The sequence below is a fragment of the Hypanus sabinus genome, chromosome 3 (genome assembly GCF_030144855.1).
Source record: "Hypanus sabinus isolate sHypSab1 chromosome 3, sHypSab1.hap1, whole genome shotgun sequence".
Classification (NCBI taxonomy): Eukaryota; Metazoa; Chordata; class Chondrichthyes; order Myliobatiformes; family Dasyatidae; genus Hypanus; species Hypanus sabinus.
This window is the reverse complement of record NC_082708.1, coordinates 176207414-176233154: the sequence shown is the minus strand read 5'-3', so window position 1 is coordinate 176233154 and position 25741 is coordinate 176207414. Positions and strand designations below refer to the sequence as shown.

The window sequence follows — 25741 nt, the reverse complement described above, 5'->3', positions numbered from 1 at the left end:
TCCTGCAGATAGCAAGGTGAGAATAATCTTAAAATATTCAGTTCCAATGACAAAGACCCAATGACAGAAATTAGTCAGAGAACCAATGATATCTACAGCACCCTTCTAAAACAGTGCCAAGAAGGCAGGGCCTCAGTTTAATAATGCCTTAGAATACCATCTACAGGACATACAACATAGCACTCCATGAATATTTTCCTGATGTGTCAGCCCAAGTGTTTTTTTGTACTTGCATGCGTTCGTCTGTGGACTGCAGAAAACCATTTGTTCTTGCTGATATGTCAGTCAGGGCCATGGCCTTTTGTTGTATTACTACATGTTTACTGCTGTCATATATGCTCTATGTACCCTGTGCTGTGTATAAATGTTGGTACTGTGTTCTGCATCTTGGCCCCAGAGGAACGCTGTTTCATTTGGCTGTATTCATAAGTATCATGTATGGTTGAATGATAATTAAATGTGAACGTAAACATTCTCTCAGTGCTAGTGTGAGCCTTAGGTCCCACACCACTAGACTCCGCTACAGTTATTACCCTACAAGCATCAGGCTCTGGAACTTCACTCACCCCTACACTGATTTCACATCCCATGGACTCACTTGTCAAGGACTCTACAACTCGTGTTCTCAGTATACTTACAGCTGCAAGTGAAAGTTTGTGAACCCTCTGCAATTACCTGGCTTTCTTCATTAATCACTCATATAATGTGGTCTGTCACAAAGACAAACACAATCTGCCTAAACTAATAACACTAACAACTGCACTTATTGTCAATACCGAGTACACCATTTAGTCAATCACAGTCCAGGCTGGAAAATGTAAAATAAACCCTTGTATTTAACCACTGGCAGAACCTCCTTTAGCAGCAATAACCTCCACAAAAACATTTCCTGTAGCTGCTGATAAAACACACATGGCAAGGAGGAATTTCAGAACATTCCTCCATACAAAACTGTTTTGGTTTATCAATATTTTACCTTGCATGAACAGCTCTGTCATGCCACAGCAACTCAATTGGGATAAGATCTGGACTCTGTCTTAGCCATTCCAAAACACAAATTTTCTTCTTCTTAAACCATTCGGTTGTTGATTCACTCTTGTGTTTCGTGTCATTGTCTTGTTGCATCTTCCAACTTCTATTAAGCTTCAGGTGGTGGACCGTTACCCTGACATTCTCCTATAGAAGGTCTTCATACAATTTTGAACTCATTGCTCCCTCAAAGATTGCAAGCTGTCCAGGCCCTGAGGCAGCACAGCAGCCCCAAACCACGAAGCTCCTTCCACCATGCTTCACAAGTTAGCATGAGGTTTTGGTGTTGGTGTGCAGTGCCCTTTTCACTCCAAACATCACAGTGTGCACTTCTCCCAAAAAGTTCAAATTCTGTCTCATCTGTTCACAGAACATTGTCCCAGAAGCATTCTGGTACATCCAGGTAATCTTTTGCAAGCTTGAGATGTGCAGCAATGTTTTTTTTTGCAAAGCAGTGGTTTCCTCCGTGGTGTCCTTCCCGTGAACACCATTCTTGTTCAGTGTTTTTCCTATAGTGGACACATGCACAGAGGCTTTAGCAAGTTCTAGGGATTTCTGCAGGTCTTTTGCTGTTAACCTCGGGTTCTTTTTCACCTTCTTCAGCATTGTACATTGTGCTCTTGGTCTGATCTTTGCAGGATGCCTACTCCTAGGGAGAGTAGCAACAGTACTGAATTCCCTCTGTTTGAAAACAATTTACCTTACTGTGGACTGATGAACATTCTGGTCTTTAGGAATGCTTTTGTAGCCTTTTTCAGCTTCATGCATCTCTATAATACTTCTAAGGTCCTCTAGAAGTAGTTTTGATTGAGGCATGATGCACATAAACAGATCTTTCTTGAGAAGAGCAGGTTCGGTCAGTAATCTGACTTTGTATGTCTTTTTTATAGGGCAGGGCACCAAAAAAGCCCCACACCTCCAATCTCATCTCTTGAATGGAATATATGACTCCAAATACTTTTGTTGAAGGCATTGCCCCAGAGTTTCACATACTTCTTTTTAAACCTGGACTGTGATTGTTTAAATGATGCACTCAGTATTGACAAGAAGTAATTTTCTGCATTAATTATTCATACACATTTTATGAGTAATTAATGCAGAAAACCAGGTAATTGCAAAGTGTTCATAAGCTTTGTCTTGCCAATCGTCATTTGTAGTTTTTCCATCAAGTCTACTGTATTTCTTTGTTCTACTGTGAATGCCTGAATGAAAATGAATCTCAGGATTGTATCTGGTGACATATGCTGTACTTTTGATAATACATTTACTTTGAACTTTATCTATGGAGTGATTTGTGACCCCATAACACTCAAAGCTTGGAGGGAAAGGTGTTATAAATGGAGCCACAACTAACTCAAACCCCTTTTATTGATCAATAACCATTGATCCATGCGGAATCAACAGAAGTTAAGGTGGACCCAGAAGAACTTTATTCCACTGACCCCATTCCAATTATTGCACTGCCATCATCTTTGGGACTAAGTGTCTTAATACAGTAGGGCTGTCTTGTTCTTTCAGCAGGGCACATCAAGATGATCAGTTGTTTCTCCCCATCTACCACAGTATCAGCGGCAATATTTACCTAAGACATAAGAGCAGAATTATGCCGTTGGTTCTGCTTCAACATTTCATCACGGCTGATTTATTATCCCTCTTAACCCTATTCTCCGGCCTTCTCCCCATAACCTTTGAGGCCCTGAATAATCAAGAATTGATCAATCTTCACTTTAAATATACTCAAATGACTTGACCTCCACAGCTGTCTGTGGCAATGGATTCCACAGGCTCACAACCCTCCGGCTAGAGAAATTCTTTCTCATCTCTGTTCTAAAGGGACCTCCTCCTATTCTGAGGCTGTGCCCTCTTGTCCTGGACTCCCCCACTATATCTCCATGTCCACTCTATCTATATTCAACAGGCTTCAGCGAGTACAGGCCGTGAACCATCAAACGTTCTTCATATGTTAACATGAGCACATGATGACAGAAAGCAACGTGGCTGCTTTATTCCCCAAGTTCCTACAATGACTACACTTCAGAAATATGTCCCAGGCTGTAAAACATTCAGAGACTTCATGAGATTATGGAAGGCCTTACAGAAATCCAGGTAGTTTATGGAAACGCATGTCTCTGATGTTGCCAGAATGGCTATGAGGTACACAGTTAAGGAAAACAGCTTCATCTCACCTGGAAGGAGGAAGGCACACACACAACTTGTAGATTCTCTTCTTGAACCCGCTTGGCTGCAAAAAAAAAAGGACAAAGGTTCTTAAAAGGGCAGGACACAAGTCTGGTCACAGCCTAGATTAGGGGTTCCCAACCATTTTTATGGAATGTAGCAATACCATTAAGCAAGAGGTGCATGGACCAACAGTTTAGAAACCCCTGGCCTAGACCAGGTCTTGGGTGCAATAACTGACCTGCTGCAGAAAATATAATGTATAGCAATTATGAGCAGTGAATAAGTCTTACACCTAGTGACCCAGGACATTGCCAAGACTCCAGGGGCAGAATTATTAAGCGAGGTTAAGTAGGTTTGCACTTTATTTCATTGGAGAATGTGAAAGTGGGGCGATCTTAGAGGTTTATTTCTATAGATGCTGCCTGACTTGCTGAGTTCCTCCAGAATTTTGTATTTCCAGCATCTCATGATTATGAGGGGCATTGACCTAGCACTGACCTAGCCTTATTTTTCCCCCATTAATATGAGTTGTCATATTAATTGGTTGAAGTAGGTACATGAACAACTTTTAAAAGACACTTGGACAGGTAAATGAATAGGAAAGGCTTAGAGCAGGACTTCCCAACCATTTTATGCCACGGACCCCTGTCATTAACCGAGGGGTCCGTCGACCCCAGGTTGGGAACTCCTGGTTCAGAGGGATCTGGACCAAATGTGGGCAAATGGGATGAGGTTAGATGGGCATTTTGGTTCAAATGGACCAATTGGGCTGAAGGTCCCATTTCCATGCTGTACATCTCCGTGACTCCAAGTCAGTGGTGCTCACCTCTGCATGCCCCCCTTACTGAAACAGAACAAAGGTTTTCCAATGTGTCTTGTATAAGAGGCCAACTGGTGCTCAGCTGAAAAGTCTGCACCCTCAGAGAGGACAGACTGAAAGCTCCACTCCAGAGTTTAGACAGAAAATACAGCTTAACCATGAATAATAAGGGAGTACAGTATTGTCAAGGATGACTTCCTTAGTTATAGACGTTATGTTAAGGTCCCATCTGCTTTCTTAGATGGGCTTAAATGATTGAGTATATATCCAAAATGACCATTTAGTATGGGTTATATCAAAATTGGTAAACCAGGATTTAGAAAGCTGTCACTGAAGCCCAGTTCAGAAAGGCTGGGATCTCCTAGTGTTTCCAATTAACACCTGACAAAATCACATGCAGGGTCTGGATAAAGGAACCCCTTACTGCTGTGCTGAGACATAAATATTGCAGATACTGGAATCTGGAGCCACAAACAATCTACTGGAGGAACTCAATGGGTCGAGCAGCAGCTGTGGGGATGGTGAAAGAAATTGTTGGCGCTTCAGGTCAAAATCCTGCATCCTTTAATCGCTACACCCACCTAGCTTGACTCGCTGAGTTCCTCCAGCTATTTGTTCCCCTACTGTTAAACCAAGCAGATATACAATCAGTGGCACTTTATGTATAGCAGGGTTCATAGTCTTCACCTTCTGTAGTCTGTCCATTTCAAGGTTCAACGTGTTGTGCATTCAGATGTACTCTTCTACACACCACTATTGTAATGCATGGTTAGTTTCACATCACAAGGCACTTTCACCCACAGAACTGACACATACTGCCTTTTATTTTTGTTTTCCACACTTTTTTCTGTAAACTCTGGAGACTGTTGTGCCTGAAAATCCCAGAAGATCAGCAGATTTTGAAATACTCAAACCACCCTGTCTGGCATCAACAAACATTCCATAGTCAAGGTCACTTAAATCCCATTTCTTCCCCATTCTAATGTTTGGTCTGAACAACTGATCCTCTTAACCATGTCTACATACTTTTATGCATTGAGTTGCTGCCAAATGATTGGTTAACTAGATATGTGCGTTAACGAGCAGGTAGAAAGGTGTACCGAATAAAGTGACCACTGAGTGTACGTCAATGATAATAAACCTGAATCTGATTAAGAGCCTTATAATTGATCTCTCGGTCTCAAGAGTTGTTTGATGCTAGTCTTCAGTGGCCTCTTTCTCCAAACCAAATACAATCTGATGTTAGTCAAATTTAACACCGACTGCTGAAAACCCCTCCAAAGCTGTGAGCACAAGAATCTAGCTTTGATGTTCTACTGCTGAACTGATATATTGTTGAGTCACTGTCATTCACTTTAAATCTTAACCCAAGAACAGGCTCAACCTCTCTGGTTTACATAAAAGATACCAAGGTATTATTTTAACAATGTGCATAGGAGTAACCTCCAGATCCCTGATCAATCAGACGTGATGAAACATTTTTGACTGTGCTGTGGGATCTTACTATGTGTGGTTCACTGCTGCTCTTCTTCACTGTGACAATGGTTACAACCACTTTGGGATGTTTTGATGGCTCTGTGAAAGGTGCTCTGCAAATTCAGGTCTGCATCTCTTCCGATATGAGATACCTCAGAAAAACTATGTGTTTTCCAGAAGTGAAACACAGCCTCTTCTCCCTAACTGTTGAGAAATGTCACAAATTCAGGAAATTCAGTAGCGTTTTTGTTTGTTCCTGCTTGCCCAATAGTCAGGTAGATATTTGTCATCAGGCTTCACTGCCAACACAACAGAGTGAGACACAAGACCTCAAGAGGTACTACCTTCTGGTATTGGCGGTACAGCGGCGGAGCAGTTAGCACAACCCTTTACCGTGCCAGCGGCCTGAGTTTAGTTCCCTGCACTGTCTGTGAAGAACTTGTAGGTTCAACCCCATTGCCAGATAGGTTTCCAATGGGTGTTCTGATTTCCTCCCACAATCCAAACACACACAGATCAGGGTTAGTGAGTTGCAGGCGTGCTACATCAGCCCCAGAAGTATGACGACACTTATTGGCTGCGTTCCCTCCCAGCTTTCCTCAAACTGTGTTGGACATCGATGCAAACTGACGCATTTCATTCTATATTGTTTCAATGTATATGTTACAAATAAGGATAATCATTATTTCTTTATCATCCCTTGAAAGTGAAATACCAAAGTAATCTTCCTTTATGTTGGCTGAGGGACTTACAATACTGTGTAAAAGTCTTATACTTTAAGAGCTGTAGCTGGTTCTTGCTTGAATTAATATCTGCTTTATTCACATAACAGAATATTCCCTAACAGCAAGAACAAAAGGGAAAAGGATTCAGGTCAATCCGAAAAAGAATGTCTTCTACCATGCAAGCCCAGCAGGCCTTGCACCATTCCAAACCCCACTCACCAAACCGGTTTGCAATTCACTCCACGTATCTTGCATTTCCCTCATATTTCTGAATGTGTTTGGTTAACAAACATCAATCTACCCCAGAAAGAAGTGCTATTTACAGAAAACCCTTCCAGATTTCTACTCCCCTTTGCCTGTGGAAGTTTCCTAACTTTGGAAGATCCAACAGTGTTGATGAGCACAAGGATCTCGGTGACCAAGTTCATAGCTCCCCGAAATGGCTACACAGGTTGATAAGGGGGTTTAAAAAAGGTATATGGCATGGCTAATAATCAAGGCACTGAGTTCAAAAGTCAGGAAGCTGTGTTCTAGCTTTATAAAACTCTAGTTAGGTCGCCATAGAAACCTACAGCACGGGGGTGGAGTTTCAAGATGGCGACGTAAGCATCTGCCTTTTAGGCGCTCTTTATTTTTTCAACTATAATCACCCTTTAATTAGATCTTTTCGAACTTAATCATATGAGTTGCTACCTTTGATTGACCCTTTTTTCCTAAAATAATATTTGATCTAATCTTGTCAAACCTAAAATGGCTACAAGTAAGAAATCGGCTAAGGATCCTGTATCCATCGACGCAATTTCTGCTCTTTTGGACACTAAACTGGATGCTAAACTGGATACTAAACTGGCGGGTCTGGAAGGCAGACTAGAAGGTAAATTGGACAGTAAACTGTTAAATTTGGAAAGGAGGATTACTTCGAAAATATCCGATCTTGAAGGAGTTGTTAAATCGCTTGAAACTAAGTTTCAGTCGCAGGCGTTAGAGGTTCAACAGCATGGAAATAAGATCACGACTCTTGAACAATCAATTTGTGAAAAAGCACGTACAATTGAAGTGTTAGAGAAGAAGATAGAGTCGACTGCTAAAACTTTAGATCAGTATAAGTTTAAAATTACTGATCTTGAAAATCGTTCTCGCAGACAGAATTTGCGCATCATCGGAATTCCCGAAAAAGTTGAGTCCGGTGATTTAACTGAATTTTTCTCTAAATTACTGTGGGAAATTTTCGGTGGTGAAGGTTTGAAAAATGAACCTGTTATCGACCGCGCTCATAGAGTTGCGAGGTTTTCGTCTGTGCCTGATAAACCACGAGCGGTGATTGTTCGCCTTCATTATCCTCGTGAGAAAGAGCTTCTAATTCGGTTAGCTCGTAAAAAAGGTATGATCTCCTACAAAAATTACTCATTTCGAATTGTTGAGGACTATTCGTATGAAGTAATGAAAGCCAGGATCGCTTTTAAACCAGTGATGGCAGAGATTCATTCGAGCGGATTTAAACAAGCTTTAATGTATCCAGCGAAGCTTAGAATTGTGCTGCCCGACAACAGTCTACACTTTTTTAACACTCCTGAAGAAGCGAAGAAATTTGTTGAAGAATATCGATCCTCTAGTGCAACTTGAACTATGAGTTACATTGAAGGTTTTTTTTTGGAGAGAGGATGCCATTTCATTTTAAGTTTTAACCCTGGAAGTTGGGTTATAACTTTTTATTTTGGGCTATAGGTCTGGGTTTTTTTTTTTACTACTATTATTATTGCTTATAGATGCTGTTTTAATTTTTATAATATCCTTTTTTATACACGTTTGTATTTTGTAATCATGAATTATTTTTTCAAAATGTCGTTTCTTCTTCCCATAAGTCTTTACTTTTTATAAGCGTTTATTTGCTTGCCTGTATTTAGAAATGGAACAAAGGTTTTGAATTCTTTTTTCTTTAGTCTTTTTTTTATATATGTTATAGTGTCTATTAAATCTTTTTCTTTAAAAAAAAAATTCTATTTTGATAACTTTTTTGATTGCTGAATTTATATTCATATTTTGTAATATGGCTTTCTCAAAATGTCGTTTCTTCTTCCCATAAGTCTTGGCTTGTGAAACGTCATTTTTGTATCTGAATATGGAATTTCTTTTTTAAAGGTGTATTACATTTTTAAACTTTAATGTTCATTTTTTTTATTAATGATTTTTCTGGTTTTACTATTTTGGTTTTTTTTCTTGACTTGACTGATGTGTGTGTGTATGTGTATGTATGTATATATATGTAGGTATATATATATATATATTTTTTTTTTTTGCAACTCTATATTTTAATTAGGGTGTTATATAGTTTTTTCTTAAAAAAATTTTCTTAGGGAGCTGCCATCTTGAAATGGGGGTAATTTTAGTATTAGTTTATGCGCCTGCCGCTTGGCTTTCTTTCAAAGGGTGGGGGGAGGGGGGAGGGATCTTTTTTCACGCTTTTGCTTTTTATTTTTTTGCTGTTAGTTTATGGGCTGACTTTAAATTGTTAATATTGTTGAGGTGTCAGGATCTCCAGTTGTTCCTGAATCAATTTTCCTTCTTCCTAAATTGTGGGTTATGTGTCTTTTTAACCTTTTATGATACACACAACTAATATTGGTATGATGGATAAATCTATTAACTTTATCTCGTCGAATACTAATGGTTTAAATCATCCGATTAAACGTAAAAAAATATTTAAAGTATTCCATAGATTGAACGCTAATATTATTTTTGCACAGGAGACCCATATTAGGAGGGAGGATAATCAACGTTTTTTTAGGTTCTGGAAAGGTCAACAATTTCACTCAAATTGTACCGCTAAAATTAGGGGTGTGTCTATTTTTATAGATGCCTCTATTTCGTTTACACATTATGAAATTATTTCGGATCCACAGGGTAGATTTTTGTTGATAACTGATTCACTTTTTAATCGGAAAGTTGTTTTAGTTAATATTTATGCTCCAAACTTTGATTGTCCTGAATTTTTTAAACGTTTATTTACTTCTCTTCCTAACTTGAATGAATATATGTTGATTATGGGTGGAGACTTTAATTGTTGTTTGAATCCTTCGATGGATAGATCTAAACCTATTCGAACTCTTCCGAATAGATCAGCTTTACTTATTAATTCTTTTATGGTTGATTCTGGAATTACTGAAATATGGCGGTTTTTGAACCCTAAAGATAAAGAATTTTCATTTTTTTCACATGTTTATCATAGTTATTCTAGAATTGATTATTTCCTTATTGATCATCGTTTATTAACAGATGTTATTGATTGTAAATACGATTCTATTGCTATTTCGGATCATGCGCCTTTGAAGTTATCTATCAAGATTCCGGACTCTTCTTTCAATACTAGATCTTGGAGACTTAATGCTACTTTGCTTCATGATCCAGAATTTATTACCTTCATAAAACAACAAATTGACTTATTTTTTTCAACAAACTATAATGAAGAGATTGATAAAGGAATACTTTGGGACTCTTTCAAGGCTTTTATTCGTGGACAAATTTCATATTCCGCTGGTAAAAGAAAACAAAGATATTCAGATATAGCTTTATTGGTGGATAAAATTAAAGAAATTGATAAGATTTATTCCGTTACTCCTACCAAAGAACTTTATAAGAAGAGAGTTGAGCTTCAAATGGAACATAGTTTATTATTATCTTTTTCAATTGAGAATCAATTAATTAAGACTAGGGCTCAATTTTATATTCATAGTGATCGAACTGGTAAATTGTTAGCTAATCAATTAAAAGCTATTTCGACTAAGCGACAAATTATTAAAATTCGTAAACAAGACGGTAATTTAACTACTGATTATAAAGAAATCAATAACACTTTTCAAGATTTTTATAAATCTTTATATCAATCAGAATTTGACGGTGACCGGTTTACGATGGATAATTTTTTTAATAACTTGAATATTCCTAAACTGATAGATGAAGATTGTAGCTTGCTTGATGCTCCTATTTCTATGGATGAAATAAGAGAGGTTATCTCATCAATGAATTCAGGGAAAGCTCCTGGTCCCGATGGTTTTATTGTAGAATTTTTTAAAACTTTTTCTTTATTGCTTTCTCCTTGGCTATGTGAAATTTTTAATGATGCGTTTGTTAAGAAGAGACTACCTCAATCGTTTTATGAAGCTACTATCTCTCTAATTCTTAAAAAAGATAAAGATCCTACTTTATGTGCATCTTATCGCCCTATTTCATTATTAAATGTAGACTCTAAGATTCTTACAAAAATTTTAGCCATTAGATTAGAAAAGATATTACCACAGATTATTTCAGAAGATCAAACTGGTTTTATTAGGAATCGGTATTCCTTTTTTAATATTAGAAAATTGATTAATATAATTTATACTTCATCACCTACAACCCCAGAATGTGTTATCTCATTAGATGCTGAAAAAGCCTTTGATAGAGTGGAATGGACATATTTATTTAATGCATTGAGAAACTTTAATTTTAGTCCTAATTTTATATCATGGATTAAATTAATATATTATAAACCTGTTGCTTCTGTTCTTACAAATAATTATAGATCCTCTTTTTTTCAATTATCTCGTGGTACGAGACAAGGTTGTCCTTTAAGTCCTTTATTATTCAATATTGCATTAGAACCTTTAGCTATTGCTATTCGTGAGTCTCCTAATATTTTTGGTATTACCCGTAATGAGAAGTTATACAAATTATCGCTTTATGCTGATGATTTGTTGTTATATATTTCTAATCCTAGTAGGTCTATTCCTGCTATTTTATCCTTGTTGGCTCAATTTGGTAGCTTTTCTGGTTATAAGCTAAACTTAGATAAGAGTGAGTTATTCCCTTTAAACGCGCAAACCTTATTGAGTGATAGGATGCCATTTAAAGTTGTTACTGATAACTTTATCTATTTAGGTATAAAAATCACCAAGAAATATAAAGATTTATTTGGACTGAATTTTTTACCTATGCTTCATCAAATTCAACAACTTACTACAAGATGGTCTCCCTTATTTTTATCATTAGTTGGTCAGATTAATGCTATTAAAATGATGATTTTACCGAAATTTTTATATTTATTCCAAGCTTTACCAATTTTTATTCCTAAATCTTTTTTTGATAATATTGATTCAAAAATTTCCTCATTTGTGTGGCAAAATAAAAATCCTAGGTTAAGCAAACGGCAATTACAAAAGTCTAAAAAAGATGGTGGTCTAGCTTTACCTAACTTTAGATTTTATTATTGGGCGAATAATATTCGTAACCTAATGTACTGGAAACTAGATTTGGATTCACCTGTGTGCCCACAGTGGGTAAATTTGGAATGTAGTGAGGTTAAGGGATATTCTATATTTTCCGTTCTTGGTTCTTTTCTTCCTATTGATTTAGCCAAATTCAATAAACAGATATCTAACCCTGTTGTTAAACATACACTACGAATTTGGTTTCAATTTTGCAAATTCTTTAATCTGAAAAACTTTGCTCTGGACAGCCCTATTTTATGTAATTTTTTTTTCAAACCTTCATTGACAGATCAAGCTTTTAGTATATGGAAAAGGAAAGGTATAAAATGTTTTCGTGATCTTTTTTTTGAAGGTATTTTGATGTCTTTTGATCAACTATCCAACAAATTTGAATTACCTAAATCTAATTTTTTTTAGATACTTACAAATTAGAAATTTCTTACATAAAATTCTTCCGTCTTTTCCTAATTCAACTCCATCGGATTTTTCAGATTTGATTTTTACTTTTAATCCTTGTCAGAAGGGATTAGTAGCCTTTATTTATAACATGATTATGAAGATACAGCCAGAAATATCGGATAGAATTAGACAAGAATGGGAAAAAGAACTTCGATGTAATATATCAACAGATAAATGGGAAAAAATTTTACAAATGGTTAATTCCTCTTCTATTTGTGCTAAACATGCTTTAATACAATTTAAAATTGTACATAGAGCTTATATGTCTAAAGATAACCTTGCCCGATTTTACTCGCATGTCAATCCTCAATGTGACAGATGTCACTTAGAAGTGGCTTCATTGACTCACATGTTTTGGACATGTCCCACTTTACATAACTATTGGAAGGACATTTTTGATGTCATTTCCTCAGTATGGAATATCGATTTACAACCCCATTTTATTACTGCAATTTTTGGTATACCAAATGAAGATGGCAATCAGCTTTCCCCTTCAATCAGACGAATGATTGCCTTTGTAACATTAATTGCCAGAAGGTTTATATTACAAAACTGGAAAGAAGTAAATCCTCCTACTACATTTCAGTGGTTCTCCCAAACCATTTCTTATTTGAGTTTGGAAAAAATCAGAAGCACTATCTTTGATTCTTCAATTAAATTTGAAGAAACCTGGGGACCATTTATTCGACACTTTCATATGAATTAATTTGGCCTATTTCAGATCCTTTTCTCTACTTATCCTTGTTCAGGTATGGAGTTCCGGAGTTCTTTTCTTGACACCTTTATATATTTATAAAGTGCTATTATTGCCCATGTTAGTTTAGTTTAGTATTTTTTTTTCAATATATATTTTTTCTCATATATAATTTCAATTTTTTTTTTTCTTTTTTCGATGATTATTTTTGGTTTTTTTTCCATATATATTTATATAGACTTGATTGATTTATGTACCTTTTGTCGATTGATGTTTAATAGGATATTATTATCCTATTACTAATGTAATTTCAAGTTTATTGAATTTGTAATCTGTTCATTATTATGTGTTGTTTTTTTTATATATGAAATTTAATAAAAAGATTGAAAAAAAGAAAAAGAAACCTACAGCACATTACAGGCCCTTCCACCCACAATGTTGTGCCAAGTATGAACCACCTCTAGAAACTGCCTAGAATTTCCCTACAGCACAGCCCTCTATTTTCCTAAGCTCCATGTAGCCACCTAAGTCTCTTAAAGGACTCCACTGTACGCCATCTGAAATATTGCGTACAGATCTGGTCGCCCCATTATAGGAAGGATTTTGAGGCTTTAGAGAGGGTGCAGAAGCAGGTTACCAGGATGCTGCCTTGATTAGAGGGCATGTGCCATCATGAGAGCTTGGACAAAACTTGGGTTGTTTTCTCTGAAGCAGCAGAAGCTGAGGGGAGATCTGGTGGAGGCTTATAACATCATGCGAGGCATAGTTAAGAGTATCCTTTTCCCAGGATTGAAATGTAGAATACCAGAGGGCATGAATTTAAGGTTAAAGGGGTAAGTTCAAAGGAGATGTGAGGGGGAAGTTTTTTTTTGTTTTTACACACAGACAGTGGTGGGTCCCTGGCATGCACTGTAAGGGGAGGTGGACATCAAGGAAAGCCCTCCCCCCCCCCCCCCGAGGGATAGGCATCCTATCTGGCTACAGCCAAAATAAGGAGGATCCTAAATCAGGGTAAACCCTCGCAAAGCTGTGGGGCTGGACACATACCTGGTCAGGTGCTGAGGGACTATGTAGCTCATCCAACAGAGGTCTTAACAGGTGTCTTTAATATCTCATTGCAACAATTCTCCGTCCCTGCAGGCTCCAAGGCAGCCACCATCATACCAGTGCCAAAGAGAGCGATGGTAATTGGCCTAAATGAGTACCCAGTGGTACTGACTTCAACGATCATTAAGTGCTTTGAGTGGCTGGTAATAGATTATATAAAATCCCACCTTACAGCAATATTAGATCCCTTCCAGTTCGCCTACCGATCAAACTGATCTACTGATGTTGCCATAGCTATGGCCATCCACTCTATCCTGTCCCAGCTAGAAAACAATACCACATATGCCAGAATGTTCACCAACTTCAGCTCAGAGGCTAGTGGGCAAATAGTCTGTATTGGGACTCAACACTCCTCTCTGTCCCTGAATCTTGGATGTCATGACAGAAAGACCCCAGGAAGTCCGAGTTGCGACGGCAACATCGCAAGCTCCATCACATTGAGCACTGCTGTCTATCAGAGCTCTATGCTCAGTCCGCTGCTGTTAATGCTGCGGACTCACAACTGCACTGCTAAATTCAGGTCCAATTACATCGTTTGCTGCCAATACTACTGGTTGGCCTCACCAGGAACAGGGATGAGTCGACATACAGATGTGAGGTAGAGAAGTTTGTCAAACGGTGCGAGAACAACAACCCAATGTGGACAAGGCAAATGAGGCGATTGTGGACTTCAGGAAAGGGAAGCATATCAATGTCTCTGCCATGGAGAGTGAAGAGCACCAAAGTTCTTTGGTGTACACATAATGAACAATCTAACCTGGACTCACAGCACCCCCACATCAGTCAAGAAGGTGCAGCCCCATCTACACATCGAGAAAATTGAAGCATGACCCTTCCAGACCCCATTCTAACAACTTTGCAGGGGAGCACCATCAAGAATGCCCTTTCTGGTTTCATCATTGTGGGGTACAGAAGCTGCAAGGTACTGCAGAGGATATGTCAAAACCACCATGAGGATCACCGGGCTCTACCCTCCCTGACCCACCCATCTGTGGTATTTACCAGGTGTGTTATATACAAAAGGCCCAAAGCATTGTTGAGGATCCCTATCACCAATCCCACACGGGGAGACAGCATACTTGACCATGGTACTTTCCCTTCCACAATGCTTACAAAGTGCTCCTTCGCCACCCCCCCCCCCCCCCCACCCGGCCAATTTGGAAAATCAGATCTCTCTTCCATCTTGTTGCTGCCAAAGTACAGGCAGAAGCTGAAACAAAAGGTATCCATAGTTAAAAACTTCACGGCTGGTCCGACCAATCGGCCTCCATGCTACAGGACTGCTTTGATGACATCGACTGGAACGTCTTCCATGATGAGGATATCTCCGAGTTCACAGATGGGGTCACGAGTTTCATCCAGAAGTGCATCGAGGATGTCGTCCACCAGAAATTGGTCAGGGTCTACCCAAACCAGAAACCAAATTCTGCCTCTCTCCACGATGAGCTAAAACCTTTTGATGCTCGATTTGATGTTGCCAACACTGATGAGCCCCTGATGCCACCTATAGCTGATGTGACTAGCAGCTTGGTCATCTCTGAGGCCGAAGTACGCAGGTGTTTCCAACGAGCGGACAGTCACAAGGCTGTGGGACCGGACGGCATCCCAGGGCGGGTACTCAGGATGTGCACAGCACAACTGACAGGTGTATTTACAGACATTTTAATCTTTCCCTCTCTCAGAGTAGGGTCCACCCCCGCCCCCGGCTTCAAAACACCCACCATTGTTCCAGTACCTAAAAAGACCAAGGTAAAATGTCTGAACAACTGGCGTCTTGTCGTACTCACCTCAATTAGCAAATGCTTTGAGAGGCTAGTCAAAGACTACAACTGCAGCATGCTACCAACTACACTGGACCCTCTACAGTTTGCCTACTGACACAACCGATCAACAGACGACACAATAGCCACAGCTCTATACACCTCCAGATGTATAAAGACAAAGAGGGATGCTTATGTGAGAATACTATACATGGACTACTGTTCAACATTCAACACCGTAATTCTCTCCAAGCTCGACAAGAAGCTCAGAGAGCTCACCCTTCACCCTGCCTTGTGTCGCTGGATCCTGGACTTCCTGTCAGATCATCGGCAGGTGATAAGAGTAGGCTTCCTCAACTCAGTCCCTCAGGACTGTGTATTAAGCCTCCTCCTTTACTCTCTGTATATCCGTGACTGTGTCACCACCCACAGCTCCAATCTGCTAATTAAATTTGCTGGTGACACTACATTGATTGGCTTAATCTCATAATAATGAGGCAGCCTACAAAGAAGAAGTCATCATCCTGACACAGTGGTGTTAAGAAAACAACCTCTCCCTCAATGTTGCAAAAACAAAGGAGCTGGCTGTGGACTACAGGAGGAATGGAGACAGGCTAGTCCCCATTGACATCAATGGATCTGGGGTTGAGAGGGTGATGAGCTTTAAATTACTTGGCATAAGCATCACCGAGTATCTCAGGTGGTTTGTACATACCAGCTGTGTGGTGAAAAGGCACAACAGCTCCTCTTTCCCCTCAGAGGGTTAACGAAGTTTGGTGTGAACCCCCAAATCATAAGAACTTTCTACAGGGATACAATTGAGAGCATCCAGACTGGCTGAATCAGTGCCTGGTAAGGGAACTATTTCCCTCAAACCCAGGACTCTGCAGAGAGTGGTGCAGACAGCCCAGTGCATTGTAGATGTGAACTTCCCACTATTCAGAACATTTACAAAGATAGGTGTGTAAAAAGGGCCCAAAGGATCATTGGGGACCTGAGTCACCCCAACCACAATCTCTTCCAGCTGCTTCTATCCGGGAAATGATACCTACAGGAACCATCCGGGAAAAGCCAGGATCAACAGGCTCCAGGACAGCTTCTTCCACCAGGCCATCAGACTGCTTAACTCATACTGACACAACTGTATTTCTATGTTATATTGACTGTCCTGTTGTACTATTATAAATTACTATAAATTGCACATTACACATTTAGACAGAGACACATCATAAAGATTTTTACTCCTCATCTGAAGGAAGGTTGCAAGTAATAAAGTCAATTCAATTCTTTGACCCACTCCCATCAGGAGATGCAGGAAAATCAGGACTGGGAACGCCAGACTGGGTAACAACTTCTTCCCTCAGGCTCGGAGACTAATGAACACCCTGCCATTACTGAGGTCTCGTCACTTGGACAAGCTGTTCAAAGTTTACCTGTGCTGCTCATTAATACATCTCATTCAAAATAAATGTAATGTATTTCTGGTACTACCTTGTTTTATGTGCTGTGTGTGATGTTTGTTTTCTGGGTGTACTGTGGTCCTTAAGAATGCTGTCCATACAAGACCACAAGACATAGGAGCAGAATTAGGCCATGTAGCCCATTAAATCTGCTCAGCCATTTCATTATGGCTGATCCATGTTTCCACTCAGCCCCAATCTCCTGCTTTCCCCCTGTATCCCTTCAAGCCTTGACTGATCAATCAATCTCTGTCTTAAATATACACAAGGACTTCTCCTCCACAGCTGCCCGTGGCAACAAATACTACAGATTCACCACTCACTGGCTAAAGAAATTCCTCTTCATCTCCATTCTAAAAGGGCACCCTCTATCCTGAGGCTGTGTCCTCTGGACTTAGCCTCTCCCACCATAGGAAACATCCTCTCCACATCCACTCTCTCAAGGCCTTTCACCATTCAAGAAGTTTCAATTAGTTCACTCCTCATTAGAGCCATAGAGTCATGGAGAAGTACAACTCAGAAGCAAGCCATTCAGCCCATCTAGCCCATGCCAAAATCATTTAAACTGCCTACTCTATCAATCTAAACCGGGGCCATAGACTACCATTTCCCTACTATCCATGTACCTATCTAAACTTTTCTTAAATGTTCAAATCCAGCTTACATGCTGGCAGCTCATTCCACTCTCATGACCCTGAGTGAAGAAGTTTCCCCTCATGTTCCCCTTAATCTTCTCACCTTACACCCTTAACCCATGACCCGGTTGTAGTCCCACCCAACATCAGTGGAAAAAGCCAGCTTGCATTCACCTTATCTATACCCTTCATAATTTTGTATACTTCTAACAAATCTCCTCTAATCTTCTATGTTATAAAGAATACAGTCCTAACCTATTCAATCTTTCATTCTAACTCAGGTCCTCCAGACCCAGCACCATCCTTGTAAATAGGATTGAAAGAGTACAGAGAAAATTTACCTCTTTCCTGTAGGTAGGTGACCAAAACTGCACACAGCACTCCAAATTAAGCCTCACCCTGTTTTATACAACTTCAACATAACATCCCATCTCCTGTACTCAATACATTGATTTATGAAGGCCAATCTGCCAAAAGCTTTATGACCCTATCTACCTGTGATATGATTTTCAATGAATTTTGAGCATGCACTCCCAGATCCCTTTGTTCTACCACACTCCTCAGTGCCCTACCGCTGTGTATGACCTACCCTGGTCAGTCGTACCAAAGTGCAAAACTTCACACTCGTCTGCATTAGATTCCATCTGCCATTTTTCAGCCCATTTTTCCAGCTAATGCAGATCCCTTTGCAAGGCATTACAGCTTTTCTCACTGTCCACTACACCTTCAAACTTGATGTCATCCGCAAATTTGCTGATCCAGTTAACCACATTATCAACCAAATCATTGATATAGATGACAAACAACAAAGGACCCAGCACCGATCCTTGCGGCACATGACTAGTCACAGGTTTCCAGTCAGAGAAGCAACCCTTTACTACTGCTCTCTGGCTTCTCCCACAAAGCCAGTATCTCATCCAATTTATCACTTCATCCTGAATGCTGAGCAACCGAACCTTCTTGAGCAGCCTCCCCCGTGGGACCTTGTCATTGCCTTGCTAAAATACACACAGACAACATCAACTACTTTGACTTCATCCACTTTCTTAGCAACTCTTCAAAAAACTCTAAGATTGGTTACATATGACCTACCACGCGTGAAGTCATGCTGAGTATCCCTCAGCAGTCCATGTCTATACAAATACTCACATATCCGGTCCCTTAGAATACCTTCCAATAACCCTCTAATTTGTAATGACCAGTGTGTGCAAAAATCTTGTGCTATACAATTATTTGCACAGTGACAACAGCATGTATGCACTGATAGTGAATCAATAACTTCTCCAATTAAAAAATAATATAACTAAGCAAATTCTAAAATCTACAAATTATCACTCCACAGAAAACCGGAAAAGGAAATGCAATTGTACAACCTTGAAATATACTTAACATGCCAATGAGCTAGAGGGAGACAAACTTTCATGGGCTAGTAGCAAAAGATGAGTGCATGCACATCCTTAGAGGGGACATTGCTCAGAGTACCAGTCACACCATGCTCAACCTTTTGATTCCTGACTTTGTCTGAGGTCTTATCAACATCTGCCTCCACAACCTCTCGACCAAGTGTTCTGGCATTCTGGTTCCCATCTCCCAGCAACTCTAGTTTAAATCCCACCGTGCAGCATTAACAAACCTTTCTGCTAGGATATTAGTCCATCTCCAGTTCAGATACAAACTGTACAGGTCCCACCTTCCCTGGAAGAGAGCACAATGATCCAAAAATCTTATGCCCTCCGTCCTATACCAACTCTTTGGCCTGATCGCTGAGACTTCCCTCTGTGAGGTCATTCCCCATTTCAAGCCCCCACCCCACCAACAGTGTTTAAAGCGGTATACCTATTGCTGAGGGTGATGGCCACAAAGGGGGTACTCTGCACTGGATTCTTATCCCCCTTCCTCTCCTGACTGTCATCCATTTTCCTGTGTCCTGCATCTTGAGTGTAACTACCCCTCTCTATGTCCTATGTATTCAGCCTCCTGAATAATCAGGAGTTCATCTAGTTCCAGCTCCAACTCCTTAACACAAATGTTAGAATCTGCAGTTGGTTGCACTTCTCGCAGTTAAGACTTGTCAGGGACACCAGAAGTCTCCCTGCCTTCTCACAGCCCACAAGAGGACGGTTCAACTCTCCTGCCTGGCATCTCTACGATATCTCTACAGATATAATGAAGGAAAAGAAAAAAACACTTTAAATAGAGCTTTACTTTTTTTTTGCTTTCTCTGACTGAAATCTCTCTTCTGAATCCTAGTGAATCCAGACCCACAGCTATCAAAGGCTCTTCATATGACAAACTATTCAATCCTGGAATCATTTTTGTGAACCTCCTTTGAGCCCTCTCCAGTTTCAGCACATCCTTTCTAAGACAATGGGCCCAAAACTGCTCACAGTACTCGAAGTGAGGCCTCACCAGTGCTTTGTAAAGTCTCACCATTATATCTTTGCTTTTATATTCTAGTCCTCTCGAAATGAATGCTAACATCACATCTGCCTTCCTCAGCACCGACTCAACCTGCAAGTTAACCTTTAGGGAATCGTTCACAAGGACTCCCAAATCCCTTTGTGCCTCAATCTTTTGTATTTTCTCTCCATTTAGAAAAAAATTCTACCCTTTCATTTCTTCTACCAAAGTGCATGACCATACACTTCCTGACACTATATTCCATCTGCCACTTCTTTGTCCATTCTCCTAATTTGTCTAAGTCCTTCTTTAGCCTCTCTATTTCCTCAAAACTATCTGTCCCTTCACCTAGCTTCATATAATCTGCAAACTTTGCAATAAAGTCATCAATTCCATCAACCAATCATTGACATATAAAGTAAAAAGGAGTGGTCCTAAAACAGACCCCTGTGGAACACCAATACATACAGTCATGCATGTACAGCCAGGCGACAATAAACTTGAACTTGGCAGAGGCAGCTACATTAGAGGATTTTTAAAGAGATATTTAGATAGACAGAAATGGAAGGATATGAACATCATGTAGGCAGAAGGGATGAGTTTTTTTAGCCATTTGATTATTAATTGGTTCAGCACAACATCTTGGGCCAAAGCACCTATTCCTGTGCTGTACTGTTCTAGGTCCTAACTTCACTCCAGGATGCCCCATCGCCACGCTCTGGACAACGACCATCATTAAGGCTGACTCGCAAGGAAAGCCAACAATGAAAATGGGGCTGAGAATAAGTCACAACTATTACGTGGTAACAACTTTAAGAAAATTAAGCTATAGAACAACTGATTTGATTTACACTGCAGCAAAACACATAAACCAAACAGCGGGTCACCACTCTTCGCCCAATTAACAAACTCTAGCTCAATTTGCTCCTGATGAGCATTTCAGCGTGGGGCCCACTTCAGGGCAGGTCAGAGACCATCAACAGATAGAGTGCAGGGTACCAAGTCCACATGCTGTTCTATGGTCTACATAATTACACAAACGGGCTTCAGAAAATTGGTAAAACTGAAGGAAGCTGTGTTTCACCCATAAAATGCTGGTGGTATGCAGCTCACTACCTGATTAGGAAAAACTATTACCATAATCAGTATTTAATTACCAATAACATACAAGAACCAGGCAGTGTAAATTAATGGGATAGTTCTTTTGTAGCCAATATGACTGGAATTAGATTCTGATATTAAAATTATGCAAATTAAGACCCTAAGACACAGGAGCATTATTAGGCGACTCAGCTCCGCCATTCCATTATGGCTGATTTATTAGCCCTCTCAACCCCGTTAATATCACCATCTATAAGCGAAATATAGTGCAAAAACAAACCACTTAAAAGAACTCAGTAGATCAAGTGGCACTTAGCCTCCAGGATGCCAACTGATCAATGTTCTTCAGTCGTTTGATCTTGTTCCACATCTCGACATCTTTAATGGCCCCATTGGATGAAGTGGAACAGGCCCTTCTGCCCACAATGCTGGGCCAAACTCAATAAGGTAATCAAACAGCCAATTAAACTAATCCTTTATGCCTACACAGTGGTCATATCCCTCCCTTTACCTCACATTCATGTGCCAATCCGAATGCCTCTTAAAATTCCCTAATGTGGCTGTCTCTAGCAGCTCCCAGACACTCCAGGCACCCATCACTCTTTGGGTAAAAACTTGCCTCTCATATCTGCTTTAAAATTGCCCTCTAAATATACCTGATAGAATGAGGGAGGAAATTGTAGAGTGCTGCCAGGGGATTGGACAAAAGCTAAAGTTCTACCATTCTTTAAAAGACAGAGAAGGGTTAAACCAAGTAACTACTAGCCAGTTGTACTTCAGTGATAAGTTATTGGATTCCACTCTGAGGAACGTATAAACAAGTTGATGTACGTTTCCAAATGAAGTTATATACTGTGGCTCAGAATTGATGAGGAGAAATTTCTCATCAATTATCAGGTACAACATCGATTAGAGATGAGGAGGAATTTCCACGGACAGGGAGTGGTGAATCTGTGCAATTAACTGTCATAGACAACTGTGGAGGCCAACTCATTGGGCATATTTAAAGTAGAGGTTGATTGGTTCTCATTAGTCAGGGAATCAAAGGTTATGGGGAGAAAGCAGGTGAATGGAGTTGAGAAGGGTGATAAATCAGTCATTGTAGAAAACAAGCAAACTCGATGGGCCGAATGGCCTTAATCTGCTCCTATGTCTTATAGGTCAATGAGAGCCGATGTACAGAGATAAAGGGGAGAGGTAATGGCACAAGCTGGCAGAAGATGGGAGATTCTGCGTGAATAAATGGGACACATGGATGGTATGCTGCCTCCCAGGAGCCAGGGTTAGGGACGGCTCGGATCGTGTCCACAGCATTCTGGAGTGGGCGGGAGAGTATTGGCAACAATGACATATGAAGGAAAAGCAAAGAGGACCTGAAAAGAGAATTTAGAGAGCTAGGCAGAAAGCTGAGAAATTGCTGCCTGTGTTACGCGCCAGTGATGGTTGAAACAGGATGATCTGACAGATAAATGTGTGGCTGAGAAGCTGGTGCAGCGGACAGGGCCTCAGGTTCCTGGATTATTGGGATCTCTTCTAGGGGAGGTATAACTGTACAAAAGGGACAGGTTGTACCCGAACGCGAGGGAGACCAATATTATCACGGGCAGATTTGTTAGAGCTGTAGGGAGAGTTTAAACTAATTTGGCAGGAAGACAGAGTGAAGGGACTCAGGATAGGACGGATGGTCAAAAGACAAAGATAGCATACAGTCAGACTGCTAGGAAGGGCAGGCACATAATAGGACATAATTGCAGCCTGCAGGGTAAGTATCAGTGCATTAAGGATGCAGAATCAAAACAGGTAACAAATGCAGCGTTCAAAATGTTATATCTCAATGCATAGAGTACAAGAAGTAAGGCAGATGATCTTGTTGCACTTTTTCAGATTGTTGGGTATGATGTGGCTGTCACTGAATTGTGGCTGAAGGATGATTGTAGTTGGGAACTGAATGTCCAAGGTTACACATTGTATCTGAGGGATAGGAAGGTTGACAGAGGGGGTGGTGTGGCTCTGCTGGTAAAGAATAGCATCAAATTAGTAGAAAAATGTGTCATAGGATCCGAAGATGTTGAATCCTTGTGGGTTGAATTGAGAAAATGCAAGGGTAAAAGGATCCTGATGACAGTTACATACAGGCCTCAAAACAATAGCTGGGATGTGAACTACAGAATACAAGGGGTAAAAGAAAAGGCATGTCAAAACAGCAATGTTATGATAATCATTCAAGGTTTTAACATGCAGGTCGTTTGGGAAAATCAGGTTGGTAAAGGACCTCAGAGTGAATTTGTTGAATGCCTACAAGATTTTTTTTTAGAACATTTTGTCATTGAGCCTACCAAGGGATCAGCTATACTGGATTTGGTATTATGTAATGAACCAGAGGCAATTAGGGAGCTTACGGTAAACCAACCCTTAGGAAACAGTGATCACAATATGATTGAGTTCAACTTGAAATTTGATAGGGAGAAAGTAAAGTCTGACATAGCAGTATTTCATTGGAGTAAAGGAAATTACTGTGGTATGAGACAGTTCACAAAAGTAAATTGGAAGGAGATGCTGGCAGGGATAACAGCAGAGCAGCAATGGCTTGAGTTGCTAGGGAAAATGAGGAAAGGTGCAAGATAGGTGTATTCCAAGAACAAAGAAATACTCAAATGGCAAAATAGTACAACTGTGGCAGACAAGGGAAGTCAAAGCTAATGTAAAAGCAAAAGAGAGGGCATACAACAAAGCAAAAATTAGCAGGAAGATAGACGATTGGGATACTTTTAAAAATCTACATAAAGCAACTAAAAGAATCATTTGGAGGAAAAAGATGAAATATGAAAGCAAGCTAGCAAACAATATCAAGGTGGATAGAAAATGCTTTCTCAAGTATGTAAAAATAAAGATGGAAGTTAATATAGGACCACTAGAAAATGAGGCCAGAGAAATAGTAACAGGGGACAAGATGGCAAATGAACTAGATGCATATTTTGCAACTGTCTTCACTGTGGAAGACACTAGCAGTGTGCCAGGTGTTGAAGGGTGTGAGGGAAGAGTGAGTGAGCGCAGTTACTATAAGAAGGGAAAAGGTGCTCAAAAAGCTGAAAGACCTCAGGGTACACAAGTCACCTGGACCAGATAAACCGCACCCGAGGGTTTGAAAGAGGTAGCGGTAGAGATTGTGAAGGCATTGGAAATCATCTTTCTAGAAAATTGGATTCTGGCATGGTTCTGGAGGACTGGAAAATTGCAAATGTCACTCCACTCTTTAGGACAGGAGGAAGGCAGCAGAAAGGAAATTATAGGCTGGTTACAAACAGGAGAAAATCTGCAATTGCTGGAAATCCAAGCAACACACTCAACATGCTGGAGGATCTTGGCCTGAAACATTGACTGTACTTTTTTCCATAGATGCTGCCTGGGCTGCTGAGTTCCTCCAGCATTTTATGTTTACAGACCGGTTAGCCTGAACTCCATGGTTGGGAAAATGTTGAGCATTTGTTAAGGATGAGGTTCTGGAGTACTTGGTGACACAGGACAAGGAAGGACAAAGTCAGCACTGTTTCCTTAAGGGAAAATCTTACCTGATGAACCTGTCGGAATTCTTTGAGGAGATTACAAGTAGATGGATAAAGGGGATGCAGTGGGTGTTTTATATTTGGATTTTCAGAAGGCCTTTGATAAGGTGCCACACAAGAGCCCATGGTATTACAGGGAGAAAATACAAAAATCTGAGATGTAGAGGGACCTGGGAGTCCTTGTGCAGAACACACCTAAAGGTTAATTTATAGGTGGTGAGGAAAGCAAATGCAATGTCAACATTCATTTCAAGAAGCCTAGAATTTAAGACCAAGAACGTGATGCTGAAGCTTTATAAGACACTGATGAGGCCCCACCTTGAGTACTGTGAACAGCTTTCTCCTTATCTAAGGAAAGATCTGCTGGCATTGGAGAGGGTTCAGAGGTGGTTTACAAGGATGGTCCCATGAATAAAAGGGTTATCATATGAGGAATATTTGATGGTTCTGGGCCTGTACTCACTGGAATTTAGCAGGACGAGGGGAGAATCTCATTGAAACCTTTCAAATTCTGAAAGGCCTAGACAGAGTAGATATGAGAAAAGATGTTTCCCGTGGAGGTGGTGTCTAAAACAAGAGGACACAGCCTCAGGATAGAGGAGCATCCATTTAAAACAGAAATGCAGAGAAAGTTCTTTACCCAGAGGGTGGTGAATTTATGGAATTTTTTACCACAGGCATCTGTGGAGGCCAGGTCGTTGGTGTATTTAAGATGGAGATTGACAGGTTCTTGATTGGCCACGGCACCAAAGTTACGGGGAGAGGTCTGGGAGTGGGGCTAAGGACAGAAAAAAAAGGATCAGCCATCATTGAATGGTGGAGCAGATCTGACAGACCAAATTGCCTAATTCTGCACCTGTGCCCTATAGACATGAAACCAGATGATGACCAGCAGATGGAGTTAGGTAGGGGAAAGGAAGGGTAGAGGTGGAGTCATAAATTGGAAGATAAAGTGGAGCCAGATAATTGAGGGATGATTGGCAGATAGAACCCATGAATAGGAATAGGAGAGTTAATGATTTGAGGGTTAGGGTGATGGGCAGTGGTAACCAAGTGGCGATGGGGAAAGAAACTGGGTAACAAGGGGC

General features: G+C 40.2%; 1 protein-coding gene across 1 annotated transcript in view; it reads right to left on the bottom strand.

Moving 5' to 3' along the window:
• Positions 1-25741, bottom strand: part of rpia (ribose 5-phosphate isomerase A (ribose 5-phosphate epimerase)) — a 54411-nt gene that overhangs the window by 19941 nt on the left and 8729 nt on the right. Inside the window, exon 3 of the mRNA XM_059965694.1 lies at positions 3216-3271. Coding sequence (XP_059821677.1) covers positions 3216-3271 — 56 coding nt within the window. The remainder of the gene's footprint in view (positions 1-3215; positions 3272-25741) is intronic.